Here is a 15,392-nt window from a genome sequence, read left to right as displayed (position 1 = left end):
CCACTTCAGATACTTCATTTAATTCCCCTTCCCGTCCAGATCCTCCTTTGAAGATTATTACTTCTCTCTCTCTTCTCCTGCTTATAATTAAGCTCTTCCCTTTCTTCCGACAATATCCCCTTCTTCTATCCTTCCATTGTCCCATTGAATCCTCTGGCTTAATTGTTCTGCCTTCACCTCTTCTCTGCCACACCCTTCTACTACCAACACATTTCCATACATTTACACGTCTTCTCCCAACAGCTTATCCTTCACTTGGTGTTGAGCTTTGTTGCTCTCTAGCCATCGACTACACACACCTAGTTCCAACCAGAATTGCTGTGTTCAGACTCCCTTGTAGTGAACTCGAGTTATCTTCGAGGCCACAGAGAAGAAGCCGAAAGGAAGGGGGACGACAGAATACAGAGAAACAAGAACCTTGAAACGAGAGACACCTGAAACAGATTGACAAGAAGGAAGCAATGCTGAAGTTCCTCTAACAAGAGGTTTTCTTCTTCTTCACGTCCGCAGTCTGATCGCAATCGCATTCCCTCCCTTCTAGCCCAACGGCGAAATTAGGGCGACACACTCCTCTCGCTGTCGGCCTCATTCGATTTCTGACAGGAAAGAGAGATTCTGGCGTACGCTGCTATAGCCATTTCCCGTTCTCCCTTGGCCCGAGTACATTACTGGTTCCCAAACGACGAGATGTTCAAACGGCCGTCATTCTTACAACGCCAGCGGCATGATGGTGGGCGCGATGATTGGTCCGCCTTTCCTGTGCGCCAGCTTTTTGTGCTAGGTATGTTCTCCCACAGTCCCTCTGCTATGTGCCCGATCTCGATGGGAATGAGGAGTTCATGTATGACAAACATGTATATGTGCGTCTTGATTGGAGCAAACATAATTCTTCATCTGAAGTTAAAATTCCCATTGGATCTTCAGGATAACTGACAGGCTTCAAGCACTATGCCGCATCTGCGAGCCAATTGCATTCATGTCCATTTTTCCGTATGTCTACCACATGGTAGAGGCATTCAAGGTGACAGACAACGATCGCAAAATCGCTCTCTATGCTGGCATGATCACGTCCTCGTTTACATTCGCGGAATTCTCGGCAGGCATGTTCTGGGGTCGGATGAGCGACAAGATTGGTCGAAAGCCTGTTTTGATCATGGGTCTGGTTGGAACAGCTATGAGCATGATTGTCTTCGGATTCGCTCCCAACCTGCCAACCGCCATGATTGCTCGAGCGCTCGGAGGTCTCCTCAACGGAAACATCGGGGTTCTTCAAACGACCGTTGCGGAGATCGTGACTGTCAAGGAACACCAACCTCGGGCTTACTCCATCATGCCATTTGTTTGGTGCTTGGGGTCGATCATAGGACCAGCTATGGGTGGTGCGTTGGCACAGCCCTGCGAGAATTATCCCTGGTTGTTCCAGCGCCATACAATCTTCGACAGCTTCCCATTTCTGCTGCCCAACCTCGTCTGTGTTGTCGTCCTGGTGTTTGGGGTTATCGTCGGCTTCTTGTTTCTTGAGGAAACTCATCCGGAGAAAAGATATCGCCGTGATCCTGGTCTCGAGCTGGGCAATTGGCTCGTCGCCCAATGCTGGGGCTCCCGTGTGCAATTGACAGAGGATGACACGGACATCAAAATGGAAGCTAACGAAGCTGACTATTTCGACTACGGCGACGTCCCTCCACCAGAGTACAGAAGCAACGAAACCTCCCCTCAGCTGGCCCCGGTCAAGGATGTGGGTGCTCTATCAGATGACGACGACATTGAGGGTCAGGCCAAAGGCGAACAACGCGGGACAACCAAAGCTTTCACAAAGCAGGTGGTTTTCAACATCATCGCTTATGGTATTCTTGCCTAGTAAGTCCAGACCAGTACTTATTCCGACGACGATTGATTCGATTTTCTAACAATGTTTCAACAGCCACAGCGTCTCCTTTGATCAACTTATGCCCGTTTTTCTCAGCACCCCTAAATCCGACGACAAAGTCGTCCTGCCGTTCAAGTTTACCGGCGGCCTTGGTCTTCCCACGAAGACGATCGGTTTCATGCTTGCAGTACAAGGTGTCTACTCTATGATTGCCCAACTTTGGCTGTTCCCTTTCGTCGTTCGCCATTTTGGAACACTGCGAACCTTCCGATTCGTTCTGCTCCTTTGGCCACCACTCTACTTGCTCGTCCCATATCTCATTCTTCTGCCGTCAATGCTGCAGACAGCAGCAGTCTACCTGGCTCTCATCTTCAAAATTACTTTCCACGTCATTGCGTTTCCCTCAACTGCTATTCTGCTTGCCAATGCTGCTCCCTCTTCCAAGGTTCTCGGTTCGATCAACGGTGCTGCCGCCTCGACCGCGAGTCTCAGTCGCGCGTTTGGACCAACATTCACGGGTCTGTTGCACTCTAAGGGCCTCGAAAGTGGCTATTCGATTATCGCATGGTGGGCCTGTGGCATCGTTTGCGTCATCGGTGCCGTCCAAAGCTTCTGGATGGAGGAGAGCGAGCCGCGGAGAGACAACGAGAAGGTTGCGAGCAGTGACTCGAGTGCAGGAAAACCTCTGCGGGGCTCCTTGGGCTCCTTTGCTGCAGGCAAAGAGTACGCCACGCCCGAAGAGGAACGCAGACTGCTCTCTTCTACGCGGACAAGTGTCGATGATTTGGACATTGCCAACCTGGATTTGACGCAAATCGAACCGGCACCCCAGTCAAATCAGGTTGCATTTGCCGATGACTGAAAATGATGTCCTTTCATGTTGTTTGCAGATCTGCGCCTGCCGTATTGCATTAACAGCACTAGATTCTCCTTTTCATTTCTCGATTCCCTTCATAATGGTTCCTCGTCCGGCATTATACCTTTTTAACTCTGCACTTGTGGTTGGGTGGTGTCGGCATGTTCCACTCTCCCTTTTGCTGCTTCGTTCTTTTCTCGTTTTTCTGTTTGTTTCCCTCTCACGTCCTTTTTCGAGCCATGCATTTCTCGCATCTTTTACCTCTCCTATTCTAGGACATGATTTAAAGACGGGCGATGGCGCAGTTTTTTATAGATTGCATGCATTTCGAAGCGCGGGGGCTTGTATGTCTTTCTTGTCTTTTGTTCGGGATCATCACCATGGGCATCATCGGGTACACATCATGTCATGCATCTGGGCGGCTTTTGTCATTTACATCATATCCTTAGCACCTTGAGCGCTCAATCCACTTTGCGGTTGAAGGGAAGACTGCAGTCGGCCCTCCTTTCCGGTCACCGAAACTATCCACTTTGAAACCTACTTGTGCCGAACGATAGTGTGATCGATGCCATGTAGTCCATATTCTGCTCTATCCTAGTTGTCCGAAGGTATGATCTGAAAGACCATGACGGTGTCGCAGGTTGTACTCCATCTTCCCCTCATGTTGCCCGTCTGTCCTCACAGTCAGTGATGCATCACGTGACCTAGAATGCGGGGTTGGCGGCAAAGTGTCCCGGATAACGCGTTTTCCTGTCCGAATATTTGAGGCTGCGGTTTGTCCTACTAAGTGACTGTATCCATCGGCTATTCAGATCCGCTTTCAAAGCGATGCTTCAATTGGTATGACAAGGGGAATGGAAGTCGCAAACTACCAACACTTCCTTCTTAGCTATCTACCATCCATTGCAATACCTTAGTACTAGGTACTGACGGTGTAACAGCACAAGATTGACTTATCAACAGCCAATCATCTCTTGAGCATATTTGCTTCTCACGTGGAGCAGTTTGGGTACTGTTATGTATTGTTACCGACAGCAACACGAAGTCTTCCATAGATCCTCGTTGATATTCGGGCGATGACTGATTGTTTCAGCTAGCTAGCTCTATAAGTAACCCTCTGCTATTGTCCATTGAAATTGATTACCTCCAAAAGATCGTCATTGCTGCCTCCTCCCAAGAGTGCTTAGCGAGGTGGTATTCTCCATACGTACTTTCCAGCATCGGCCGCTAAAATCCTAGGTACCGGAGTCTCGAAGACACCCCCCACAGTTTCGTCCTATCTCCAACCTTCATCGTGGATATTTTTCTTTCTTCGAACTCCAGTATCTCCAATTCCGCTTCATTTTCCTTTGCTCTGTCTATCAATATCTCCCTGTGATTGTGGCAAGCCATTCGCGACATGGGCTGCAACTGTGCCCTGCCGCCCAAACAGATTCGACCATTGCTTTGACTATCATCTCGGAGACTAAAAAAGCCCGCGGATCGGGATACAACTGAGGAGTAACTTTCCCGTTAAACGCGATTCCTTTATCAAAGCGAAATACTCAGCTGGGAAAGCGGCCAAAAAGCACCAAGCCGTATGACTTAACATGAATGCTGATTCGTCTCGGAGTCTTCGGCATACTATCTCTACGTTTCAGTTGACCTGTGACAGACCTCCATTCTCGAGACATGGTCGTCGCATCTCTGCGCCCCTTCTCCCCGTCTCGCCTTTCCCGTCATGTTGAACCCTGCTTCTCCGGTCTCGCCTACCTCTCTCGGGAGGAAACGACCACACCCCCCTGCTGAACGCTCCTCGACCCAGCCGGAGTCTGCGGCGCAAACGCAGCAGCAGGCCTCTCGCGATGGCGCTGCGAAAGCCCCCCCGGCCACCGTGACGACTTCCTCGTCCTCGTCCTCCTTCCGCAATGTCTCCGCCTGCAACCGATGCCGGTTGCGTAAGAACCGCTGCGACCAGCGACTCCCCCGGTGTCAGTCCTGTGAGAAGGCCGGTGTGCGCTGCGTCGGATATGATCCCATCACTAAACGCGAGATTCCGCGCAGCTATGTCTATTTCCTCGAGGCCCGCGTCGCTTACCTAGAGAAAACGTTGACGGACCACCAGATTGGATTTAAAGAGGCTATGGCGTTTGATGAAGAGGAGGCTATCAAGGTAGAGGCGGGATACGACCAGGCTCAGCCACAGATGTCTGGCGCGGAAGGATCGGTGGGTACCGAGACCTCTACCACTACCGCTGTCAAAAGCGACAAATGGGTTCGGCAAAAAGGAGAGAAGGACGCTCTGGTTCAGCGATCGGGAAGGAACCCGGAGAGTGAACAGGATCCGGAGAACAGCCGGGATTATGAACAGGAGGACAATTGGCGCATACACAATCTCGTGTCGAATATTGGCATGGTATCGGTGCAAGGGACTTCTGATCCACGCTATCTGGGGTCGACTTCAGGAATTTCTTTTGCGCGTGTCGTCTTCGCTGCGGTGAAGAGCTCCGTTGCCGGCAACGTCGCAGAGCGCGGACCTATGCGGCCCAGCGAACGCTTGCCGCATAGTGCTACAGGAACCGCAGGGAGTGCCATGCGGGATTCGTTCTTCGGTCTTCAGACAAGGCCAATGATGAAGTGCGCGGCGTTCCCTGACCGAGAATTGGCGGAAAAGCTTGTCAACCTTTATTTCGAGCATGCAAACCCGCAGATGCCTATCCTCCACCGGGAGGATTTCATGGAACTCCTCGATCGGACATACTCAGTTGAAGAAAAGGACCGCTCTTCTCGCAGCCTTTATACCCTAAATATTGTCTTTGCCATTGGTGCAGGTATCATATTCGAAGATAAGAACAGCTCGGATGATGAGGACAACAAGCAGAGCAACCGCAGCCGCTCACCATCCTCATCCACTGCAAAGAGGCCGCGGCTTTCCAGCCATCAGCATCAACCAGAAGAGTACCATGCCTCTGCCATTATTCATCTGGAGTCTTTCCTCGGCGCTTCGTCATCGAACGACGGGTTCGGTGCGCTGGAGGAGCTGCAAGCCGTCCTCCTGTTGGCCAGTTTTGCCCTTCTTCGGCCCGTCGCGCCGGGCCTTTGGTATATTGTCGGAGTCGCTATGCGACTAGCGGTTGACCTTGGTCTTCATTATGAGGACGGAACTGGTATCGACTCGGTCGGCGAAGAGAGCCTCGATCGCCCGTCTATCAAGGGTGAGAACAAAGCTAAGCTGCGGATCCACACTCGCGAGCGTGGCCGTCGAGAATGGGTTCGCGATCTTCGCCGGCGATTGTGGTGGTGTGTTTACAGCTTTGATCGTCTCGTCAGTTGCTGTGTTGGTCGCCCTTTTGGAATCAGCGATCAAGCTATTAGTACCGAATTCCCGTCCCTTCTCGAGGACAAGTATATCACCAAGTCTGGTATTGTCACGCCACCTGAAGGCGCCCCTAGCTACAAATATGCGGCACACCATTACTTCAAGCTGCGGGTGCTGCAATCTGAGATTCAAGATGTCCTTCAACATCAACAAGCCCGGTTCGTGCGGCAAAAGGACCCATATTCGGCAAATACAGTTATCCGCTCTGACCTTGCGTCTCCCTTCCTTCAAGGTTTCGACTCATTCCGCTCATGGCGCAAAGATGTTCACCGGCGATTGAGAGAGTGGCAGGAAAGCGCGCCCACCCGTAGCGAAACAGGGGTGCAGTTTTCGGTGGAGTTTCTTGAACTCAATTACTGGCAGGCCATCATCATGCTCTATCAGCAGAGCTTGACGGTTCCTGCGGAATTAGCCGGAGAGCTGACACCGGCGGAGGATGTCTCCAGCCCGTCGTTCTCGAATGTGGACGACGCTGAAGATGAAGACGACATATACTACAAGGTTGCAGAGGCAGGGCAGAAAGTTATCCGTATTTATCGCCAGATGCACCGTGTCCGACTAGTGAACTATACATATCTTGCAACACATCATATATTTATGGCGGGTATGACAGAGTCCCTCGCTCTCTATTGCCTCGCTGCTTACACTGTTCTAGGTATTTCATTTTTGTATGCGATATGGCACTCACCTTTCGTGCGAAGTCGCTTGGTATGTACCTCACGACTAAACAGGAAGCAAAATAATAGTTAACTAATTCCGTTGTAGACGTTGGACGAAGTCGATTTCACTGTGCTTGCCGCAACATCTGTCCTTGGGGACTTGATGCACAAGTGTCCCCCGGCAGAAGCTTGTCGAGATGCCTTTGAACGAATGAGCAAAGCCACCGTTCAGATGAGCTTATCGACTACCGGATTTGGATCTCAGGTAGATTTATCTCGAATTCAAATTGCATCTCAGCAGCATCATACTGGTTATACAGGCCGAACGAGGAGTTCTGGAAGATCCGCTTTGGAGCAACGACAGCGCTATACCCATGGCCCTCGGCGGCAGACGCAGACACGCCAGTCTCGACCATTGCCAAAATTCGACATGAACCTTGGCGACCTCTTCAATGATCCTGGGCCCGTTCCGGATCGCGCCGGCAGCGGTACGAGGAAGCCGGTGCAGACGTATCCAATGCGAGCCGAGTACCCAGAGTCATCGACGCCGAACTTTGGCGCCGACCTTCCGCCCCGGCCTCATCCTCAACGGACACCATCTATGGAGTATTATGGAAGCTACGAAAATCCTGTCTCTCCACAGACACAGCAGCAACAGTATTTCTATAACAATTCCCCGCAGCACAGCGCATCCTCAAGCAGCGCCGCCCCCAATGCAGGCCAGCCTCAATTCTCGGCCGCGGACCAAGAGAGTGCGGCAGGGATCAGCCTTGATTTCTTAGACTTTGAATCCACGGCGGCGGAAAACACAGTTTCCGCGGGCTCAGATGGTAATCCCGAGTATAACATGTCAGCCATACCCTCGCTGGGTCACGGAGTTGGTCATAGTGTTGGAATCGACCTCGGATTCGGCATGGCGGTCGACTTCCAGCATGACTGGAGCGAGAATGCCAATTACGATATGCTCGAAGGTTATTTCTTCGGGGGATCAGCGGGCAATCCACCAGGCGATGGGTGAGTGAGGTTCTCGTCTCCGTTCCTCTTTCTTTGTGTTTTCCTTGACGGCATCTTGCTTGCGGGTCTTTGGGTCTACCTGGGGTGTGAGAATAAAAGGCGACATGAATTTACGACACCTCGCTTGTACTTGTCCAAGACTTTGAGTGCATGGATTGGCTATTGGTTCTTGAATGTTGTTATAACATGTTCTTATATATTATATCCTACATAGTATATGTAGTAGCACATATTCCATTTATCGGACGATGGTGGTATCTTGCAGGTTCCATTACAGAAATTTGACCATCTAATCTCTGAACTCTCGACCATAGGGATAGAGTGAGGCCAGCGCCATAAGAATTTGGGCAGCAAGTCCAGTACTACGAGATAATAATGGTGAGAGTAGTTTGTTGTCCTGTGGAGACCAGCCATGTGGGATGCATCCAATCACCAGAAAAGGTTAATTGTCGCAGCAAGCCAGCGCACAGCTCTCATGGTTATTTCGTGTGCGGCTATATGTCTGCAGATTGTGCATCGCTTGGTATTCTTTTATCTCCTTGTTTCCCAGAATCTGTTCCTCTAGAAGTGTTCGAGTCTTCGCTGAGGCCGACGAGCAAAGATCCGACAAGTCTGTGTCCGTCCCGTGAGGTTGCCGGGGTGAGGATCTCCCAGTTCCACTCTGACGCTTGGATCGAGCCAAAGTCACCAACGCGAGCTTGAAGATCATTCAGATGCTTTTCTCCTCGTCATTACCTCTCTATCAGATCAGCTGTAATTCCCACTGCCTTTCAGGAGAGTCAGGCCTATTGTCGCTCCCTTGTGGTGACTGCGCCTCTCGTCCACTGCGACCGTGACTAGGTTTCGGTGTCTGGTGTCTTTGACTCTTCGACGAAAGAGACCATGCTCTCTCTTTGCGGAAATTTGCTTCCAGGAAACCAGAAGAAGAACTGTTTGTCTCTGACGATCTGATACACCGAGGGGATAATCAAGTGTCGTCGCCAGTGACATCTCGCCTTCAACACAATAAATACCTAAAATACCACAAGACGGACACATCACCAAAGAGGAAAGATTGACCGACTGCAGTAGATATCGACCACGCCTTCTCTGAATCTGTCGATTGGACTGTTTGGAGCTTTCTGGTTCCGGTTAGGCTGGGTTCTGTCGGCTGGCGGAAGCTATACCAATAACCAAACTGTTGTGGACTCCTTCGATCGCGGGGGAGAGCAATCTTTTTCCTTACTGCTGCAGACTGCAGAGTGCAGCTCATTCACTTCTATCTGCTCATCAATCCTTTGCATATTTTTCTTGCTCTAGGTCGTTCCCTTTTTCCTTCACAGAGCCGGTAGTCTTTCCCTTCCCTTCTCTCACCTGCTTCGAGAGCTGTGCCTAACCTGTCTGCCACTCTTTTGATCGAGACCGCTTTGTCCTACGGACCTCACAATAGTGCTTCTTGTTACGGGTCACGTCATGTGAAACGCGACTGGACTTTTGAGCGACACGCCTGAAACACGTTCATTTGGCAATACACATATTTAAGGCTGTTGAGGGTTACGCTGCTTGCCCACGATGGTCAAGGCGGACGTGCGGAGGGATTATTATGCGGACCTGGGTCTGACGCCCAGCGCGGACGCTGAAGACATCAAGAAGCAGTTCAGGAAATTAGGTAAGGCGAGGGATTGCATACAGGGCTTTTTTTTTTTTTTTTTTTTTGCGAGTCGGTGATTAATTCATTTCAGCCCTCAAGTACCATCCCGATCGAAATCCAGGCCGGGAGCTCGAGTTCAACGCCAAGTTCCAGGCTATTCAAGCGGCCCACGAAATTCTCAGTGACCCCCAACAGCGCCTGAGATACGATACAGACCGACTACGTGCTGGATACGGCAAGCTTTATGGTCCACCCAAGGCGAACACGTCTCGGAAAGCTCCTGCGACCCCTTACGCCTCCGCATCCACCACGATGCCTCAGACTCCTAAACCGCCGTTCTCAGGTCGCCCGCAATCTTTTTATAATGGGCCCTCGACCGGCGCTCAGCGTTACGCGAGCTACGCGAGAGCGGCCCCCAAGCAGCCGTGGGAGAAGACGCAGGATGAAGGACAGACCAGGGCTGATGCGTATCGTGGGTTTCAGGAGATGAAGGGCAACTCCACGCCTGGATGGTCTCACTTTGATCCGCGTACTGGAAGAGCAGGATATACAGGGGCTGCCCCTCGACCGGATGCCACTCCTAACGGGCATCCCACTAGACCGAAGTCCGCATACGAGTACTTCAAGACGTCCCCCAAAACCTCCACAAACGAGTCATTCCGTACCCAGTCCACACGGAAGAAGCAAGGCTTCGCTCCCCGGACCGCTGGCGGGGATGAACCCATGGCTGCAAATACATCCTCCTACACCAGTGTACCTCGAAGGGACCGCTTTCAGGCGCCCGAAAGCTTTCAGAGAGAAGCTGCACCCTCCCCGACGGCGGAGAGACCTGCGGCAACGTCCGGCTATCGAGCTGAGAACACTGGAACTCCTGATCTTGAGCGAACAGGCAGTAAGTATGCCAGTACCGGCGGCGAGAGAACATTTTTCTCGAGTTCCTGGCTTCGTTCTGAAGGCGTGCGCAATTCACCGAAAAGCCCCAGCGCTCAATCGCGGACAAACCCCCCAAGTCCGACTCCTCCCCCTACTGGGAGACACAAAAGCGCCAGCCCTAAGTTGCGAAGTGACAGAGGTCAAAACTACGACTCCACAAGCTCAAGTGGCACCGAGGATGATTTCTTCTCTCGCAAACCAAAGGCGGTTCCGAAGAGCAGGCTGCAAAACCACAAGTTTGCCAATCTTCGTTCTCAGGCTGGTTCCGCTCCTAGGACGGGTAAGCCTCCTTCTCCTTCTCATTTGACAAGCACTCGATGGCTTGTTTCTGCTGGACTACTCCATATTGAATGTCCATCGAATCGGTGCATGAGTTTTCAGGTACTAACAGATATCAGACTCCGCCAAGCCAGCGTCGTCTGAAAATATTTTCGGTGCATTCTCGTCAAACTCGTATGAGACCTTCGCCTTGGCTCTCTCTAATGTATCTCTCAGGCTAACTTCTTCAACTGTAGAAATCCGGCGCCTAAGGCTGGCCAAGCACCACCACATGGAACTTTCAAGAGTAGCAGTCACGATGATTTACGCAAACCATTTACTGCTGATAATTGGAAAGGCGATTTTAAGTTTGGGTCATTTACATCAACCGCGGCAGAGAATGGCCGACCTGAGTTCAACCGTCATTCGAGTAGCCGTGGACGAACCTCAACAAGAGGAAGTCCTTCAAGAGCAGGCCAGCCGGGTCCATTCAGCCAGGATTCGTCTCGGTCGGCATCGGTTTCGCAGCAACCGCCCGCAGCGTTTCCTGAGGCAAAGTTCTCGGTGGACGAGTGGGCTGCCAAACTCAAGGATGGGCAGTGGGCCATGCCGCAAAACGAGGAAGCCCGGCAGCAGGCGAATACTCAACGCCAACGAAGCCCTAAGAAGCAGACCAAATCAGGGTTTAAGATGCGCCCTACACCACAACCCGCCAGTGTTGCGACAGAAGCCGAAGAGTCCCAGACGACTGTCGGAGGTAGCGCAAAGCAGGAGGCGTCCGGTGCAGGTGCTGAGGAAGTGGAAGCCATGGATATCGATGATGATACCCCTCGCAAAAACACCAATGCGGCTTTTCAAACAGACAAAGCATCCAAAGATCAAGTCCCTCAGCCGTCTTCAGGTATTGACAGCAAAGATGCTGGTGTCAAGGCTAAGTCTCGTTTATTCAACCTGAATGACCTAAGCAGCACAGCGCCATTTAGCAGCACGAATAGTGGTGGCATTGAGGATTTGCAGGATATTCATGCGACGTTGCCCTTTGAATCTCGCGCGAAGGTTCCAAGGACGACGGTACGGGATGTTCGTCCTAGGCAGCTCATTTGTCCAAATCCACCCAAAAGACCCAGTCCACCGGAGCTAGTTCCAATCAGCGCAGGATCCCAGCAACTGGGACTGCCTCGAGGCGCTTGGGACCGATATGTAGCAGAGATGGGTGCCTACATCCGAGAGTGGAACGCCTTCAATCGTCGACTTCTGCGTCACTTCAACGCACGCCAGGAAGCGATGGAAACGGGAATGGCCCCAAACTGGATTGGCGCTGTTGGAGATTCCACACGTATTAAGATCAACGAGCCGAGTGGCGAGGATGATGAAAGAGTGCATGAAGATGATGACCACCTTGAGAGCGACGATGCTATGGTGGCCGGAAGCGCCAAAGCAGGATTCAGTGCTTATTTGCGTGCATTTGACGAGGATGAAAGGGTGCAGAAACATTGGGAGGTCGCTCGTGAGAACCATCGCAAATGCATTGTGAAGCTCGGAGAGATGCGGGAATGGATCTTGAATGGAGGCAAACTGATTTAGGCTAGATAGATATACCCCTACGACTTTTCTTGCCCACGGTCTTTTCGCATGGCACGGGTGTTGGCGGTTCGGCGTTCTGAAATGGTTGGGCCTGTTCTACAGTTAGGTAGCCTCTGTGTCAGTCATGTATTTCTAGAAGCGTCTTCCACAAAAGTTAGAGATGGGGTTCTCTGGGACCGAGCATGATGAATTGGATATGCTCATATGTGGGTGTCATCACTGATCTACCCTTGAGAGAGTCTGATATCTTGAATTTATTCCCGGCCCTAGCCCTGAGCCCTGAGCCCTGAGCCCTTACTTCCGATACCGGCAGTGACCTGACCTCCGCCACCTTCCCAATGCAGCCAAGTGCCCTCCGCCATAGGAGCTGGACGAACGAGACCAGACCGGTAACAGTGTGACAGACTGCCAGAGCCAAAATCACTTGCCAATGACGCCGTAAGCTGTATGGTATTGTACCAGATCCTGTTTTGCTGCCTCCCGCTGAGTCACTGGGCAAGGAGAGGAAAAAAGTGAAACAGGCACTGATATATCGCCCGCGCCTCCGTAGTTCCCCTCCGTCCTTTTTTTCGTCTTTTGGATCTTTGACGGTCGCGAAGCCTTCGCTGCTGCTCCATTCACCTTCCCTGCAAACGGGTTGGGAATTATTTGACGCTCATCAGTCAATTGACTCTTTCTCAATTTGACTCTCGAAAAAGAAGCCGATTTAGTTCGTGCAGTTCCGGTCTAATAACCACAGCCACCCCGCCTCTTCGTTGCAAGTACCGAAGCGGATCTTTTGACGTATACGTACGATCAAAGCTATCTGGTCATTGTCAATAGATCAATTGAAAGACAACATATCAAGGCAATTGCAAAAATACAGATATTCTCTGCCACAATGGGTGTCACGATCGTTCTGGGTAGCCAGTGGGGTGATGAAGGTGGGGTCTGATGCACATCGTTGCGCTTGATATGGACGGCATACTGATGGACGCTGTTGTCGGATAGGAAAGGGGAAGATCACGGATATGCTTTCGCAGCAGGCTACGCTCTGCTGTCGTGCCGCTGGCGGCCACAGTGAGTATCAGACCTCTCCGCGGAGGTAGTGCAAACCTAACGTTGTTTCTTTTTTCTTCCTTCGCCAGATGCGGGCCACACCATCGTCCATGACAACATCACTTACGACTTCCACATTCTGCCCTCTGGTCTGGTCTCTCCGTCCTGTATCAACCTCATCGGCGCTGGAACCGTCGTGCACGTCCCCAGCTTCTTCAAGGAGCTGGCCTCGTTGGAAGAGAAGGGGCTGAAGGATGCCGGCAAGCGCATTTTCATCTCCGACCGCGCGCATGTCTGCTTCGACCTGCACTCTGTTGTTGATGGTCTGGAGGAGGCTAAGCTGGGTGGTCGCAAGGTCGGCACCACCGGTAAGGGTATTGGTCCTTGCTACAGTGACAAGGCTGCCCGCCGGGGTGTCCGTGTTGGCGAGATTCTGGACGAGGCGGTCTTTGAGCGCAAGCTGCGGTCTCTGCATGCTGGGTATATTGCGAGATTTGGTGAGCTGGAATATGATGTCGAGGAGGAGATTGGTCGATTCAAGGTATTTCAACTTGATTCCTGGCAGGTAAATGGGTTTAAGGCTTTTTTGATGATGCTGACGCGATGGAATAGGACTACCGGAAACGCTTGGCTCCTTATGTTGTCGACCAACTCGCCTTCTTCAAGCAGTACAAGGACTCGCCGAACACTCTCGTTGAGGGCGCCAACGCTCTCATGCTCGACCTGGACCACGGAACTTACCCCTTCGTGACCTCCTCTTCCACCGGTCTGGGTGGTGCCGTCCAGGCTCTGTCCCTCAACCCTGCCAGCATCACCTCCGTCATCGGTGTGGTCAAGGCGTACACGACCCGTGTCGGCTCGGGTCCCTTCCCTAGCGAACAGCTGAACGAGTACGGCGACAAGCTGCAGTCAGTCGGCAGGGAATTCGGTGTCACCACCGGCCGTCGTCGTCGCTGCGGTTGGTTCGATCTCGTCCTCTGCCGCTACTCCCAGGCGATCAACCACTACACCGCTCTGAACCTGACCAAGCTGGACATCTTGGACGACTTTGACGAGATCAAGATCGGAGTTGCCTACGTCCTCCCTGACGGAACCCGTCTGACCGACACCTACCCGGCCGACGCCGATGTCCTCGAGAAGGTCAAGGTCGAGTACGTCACTCTGCCCGGCTGGAAGAGCAACACGATGGGTATCAAGAAGTACGAGGAGCTTCCTGCCAATGCGCGCGCCTACATCGAGTACATTGAGCGTGAACTGGGCGGTGTACCTGTAAAATGGATCGGTACCGGTCCCGCCAGAGACCACATGATCTGCCGGGAGTAAATGTTTGAGCAGTCATTGTCAATTGATGTTGCGGAGGGAAACAGTCTTGCTCGTTGATGACGAAGTCCTACAAAACTAGAAGTCTTCCTGGGATGTTATCTGTTTTTACTTATGTTTGTGTATATGAATGGATAGACGAATCTTGATGAATATCTGCTTTACTTCTGACTTGCTTGCTTGCTTGCTTGCTTGCTTGCTTGCGATATGGGTCATTGTCTTCCTGAATGATTATCTGCAGAACTTGGATAGAGGATTTTAAATCCAATACCGCTAGACTAAAAAGGTGCCGGTCCTTAGTCTAGGGGTTACATATCACAGTTATGGCGGTATAATATTTTAACAGAGGATGATTCAGGCAATACCACTAGGCCTCTAACAGATTCTCTCGTCGACTCTTAATCCTCAAGTGCCGTTCGGTATATGCACTGATGGGTTTGCGGAGGGAGTCAAGGTACAGGGGGCAGTCTGTTGACCTGCTCCATTAAGAGCTCATCGCTCATCCCAGGAGAAACCAAGTTTTTGCGCCTCGTGCGCTTCGGGCTGGGAACAGGAACTTGGAAAGAAGTCAAGCCAGCCCGTAGCAGATATGATATAGTCGAGTCGGCATATGGAATGGAACTCACCTCCGGCCTCCTTTCGAACAGTCTTGCCATTTTTTGAAGAAATGCGGATTCTGTCCCTGTCTGAGATGATGACTTGTGCTACACCCCAAGAAGGGTAGACGCGATTAAAGAAGGGGGATGATATAGCGACATAGCGACACCCCCTTAATATAATCCATGCTAATAATATTCAATGACATGTTTTTCTTCCATTTATACACTACAAAATGTCCTTTCCCCGGAGAATCGAATGCAAATGGCTAAGTT

General features: G+C 51.5%; 3 protein-coding genes across 3 annotated transcripts; all 3 read left to right on the top strand.

The window, feature by feature from the left end:
* Positions 1-687: 687 nt before the first annotated feature.
* CDV56_102070 (MFS transporter) lies at positions 688-2,732 on the top strand (the record flags this gene model as incomplete). Its single annotated transcript, XM_026755689.1, has 3 exons — positions 688-781; positions 945-1,860; positions 1,925-2,732. 3 exons carry the CDS (start codon positions 688-690, stop codon positions 2,730-2,732), a joined length of 1,818 nt encoding a protein of 605 aa, XP_026610117.1.
* A 1,714-nt stretch (positions 2,733-4,446) lies between these two features.
* Positions 4,447-7,761, top strand: CDV56_101368 (Zn(II)2Cys6 transcription factor; the record flags this gene model as incomplete). The annotated part of the gene is made up of 2 exons (XM_026754987.1): positions 4,447-6,792; positions 6,850-7,761. 2 exons carry the CDS (start codon positions 4,447-4,449, stop codon positions 7,759-7,761), a joined length of 3,258 nt encoding a protein of 1,085 aa, XP_026610116.1.
* A 5,281-nt stretch (positions 7,762-13,042) lies between these two features.
* adB (adenylosuccinate synthase ADE12) lies at positions 13,043-14,523 on the top strand (the record flags this gene model as incomplete). The annotated part of the gene is made up of 4 exons (XM_026753909.1): positions 13,043-13,085; positions 13,153-13,221; positions 13,290-13,741; positions 13,813-14,523. The coding sequence occupies 4 exons, from the start codon at positions 13,043-13,045 to the stop codon at positions 14,521-14,523; spliced, it is 1,275 nt and encodes a 424-aa protein (XP_026610115.1).
* Between the last annotated feature and the right edge of the window lie 869 nt (positions 14,524-15,392).

This window comes from Aspergillus thermomutatus (genome assembly GCF_002237265.1).
Source record: "Aspergillus thermomutatus strain HMR AF 39 chromosome Unknown NODE_357, whole genome shotgun sequence".
Lineage (NCBI taxonomy): Eukaryota > Fungi > Ascomycota > Eurotiomycetes > Eurotiales > Aspergillaceae > Aspergillus > Aspergillus thermomutatus.
The sequence above is the reverse complement of the archived record's forward strand: the minus strand, read 5'-3'. Positions and strand labels throughout refer to the sequence as shown.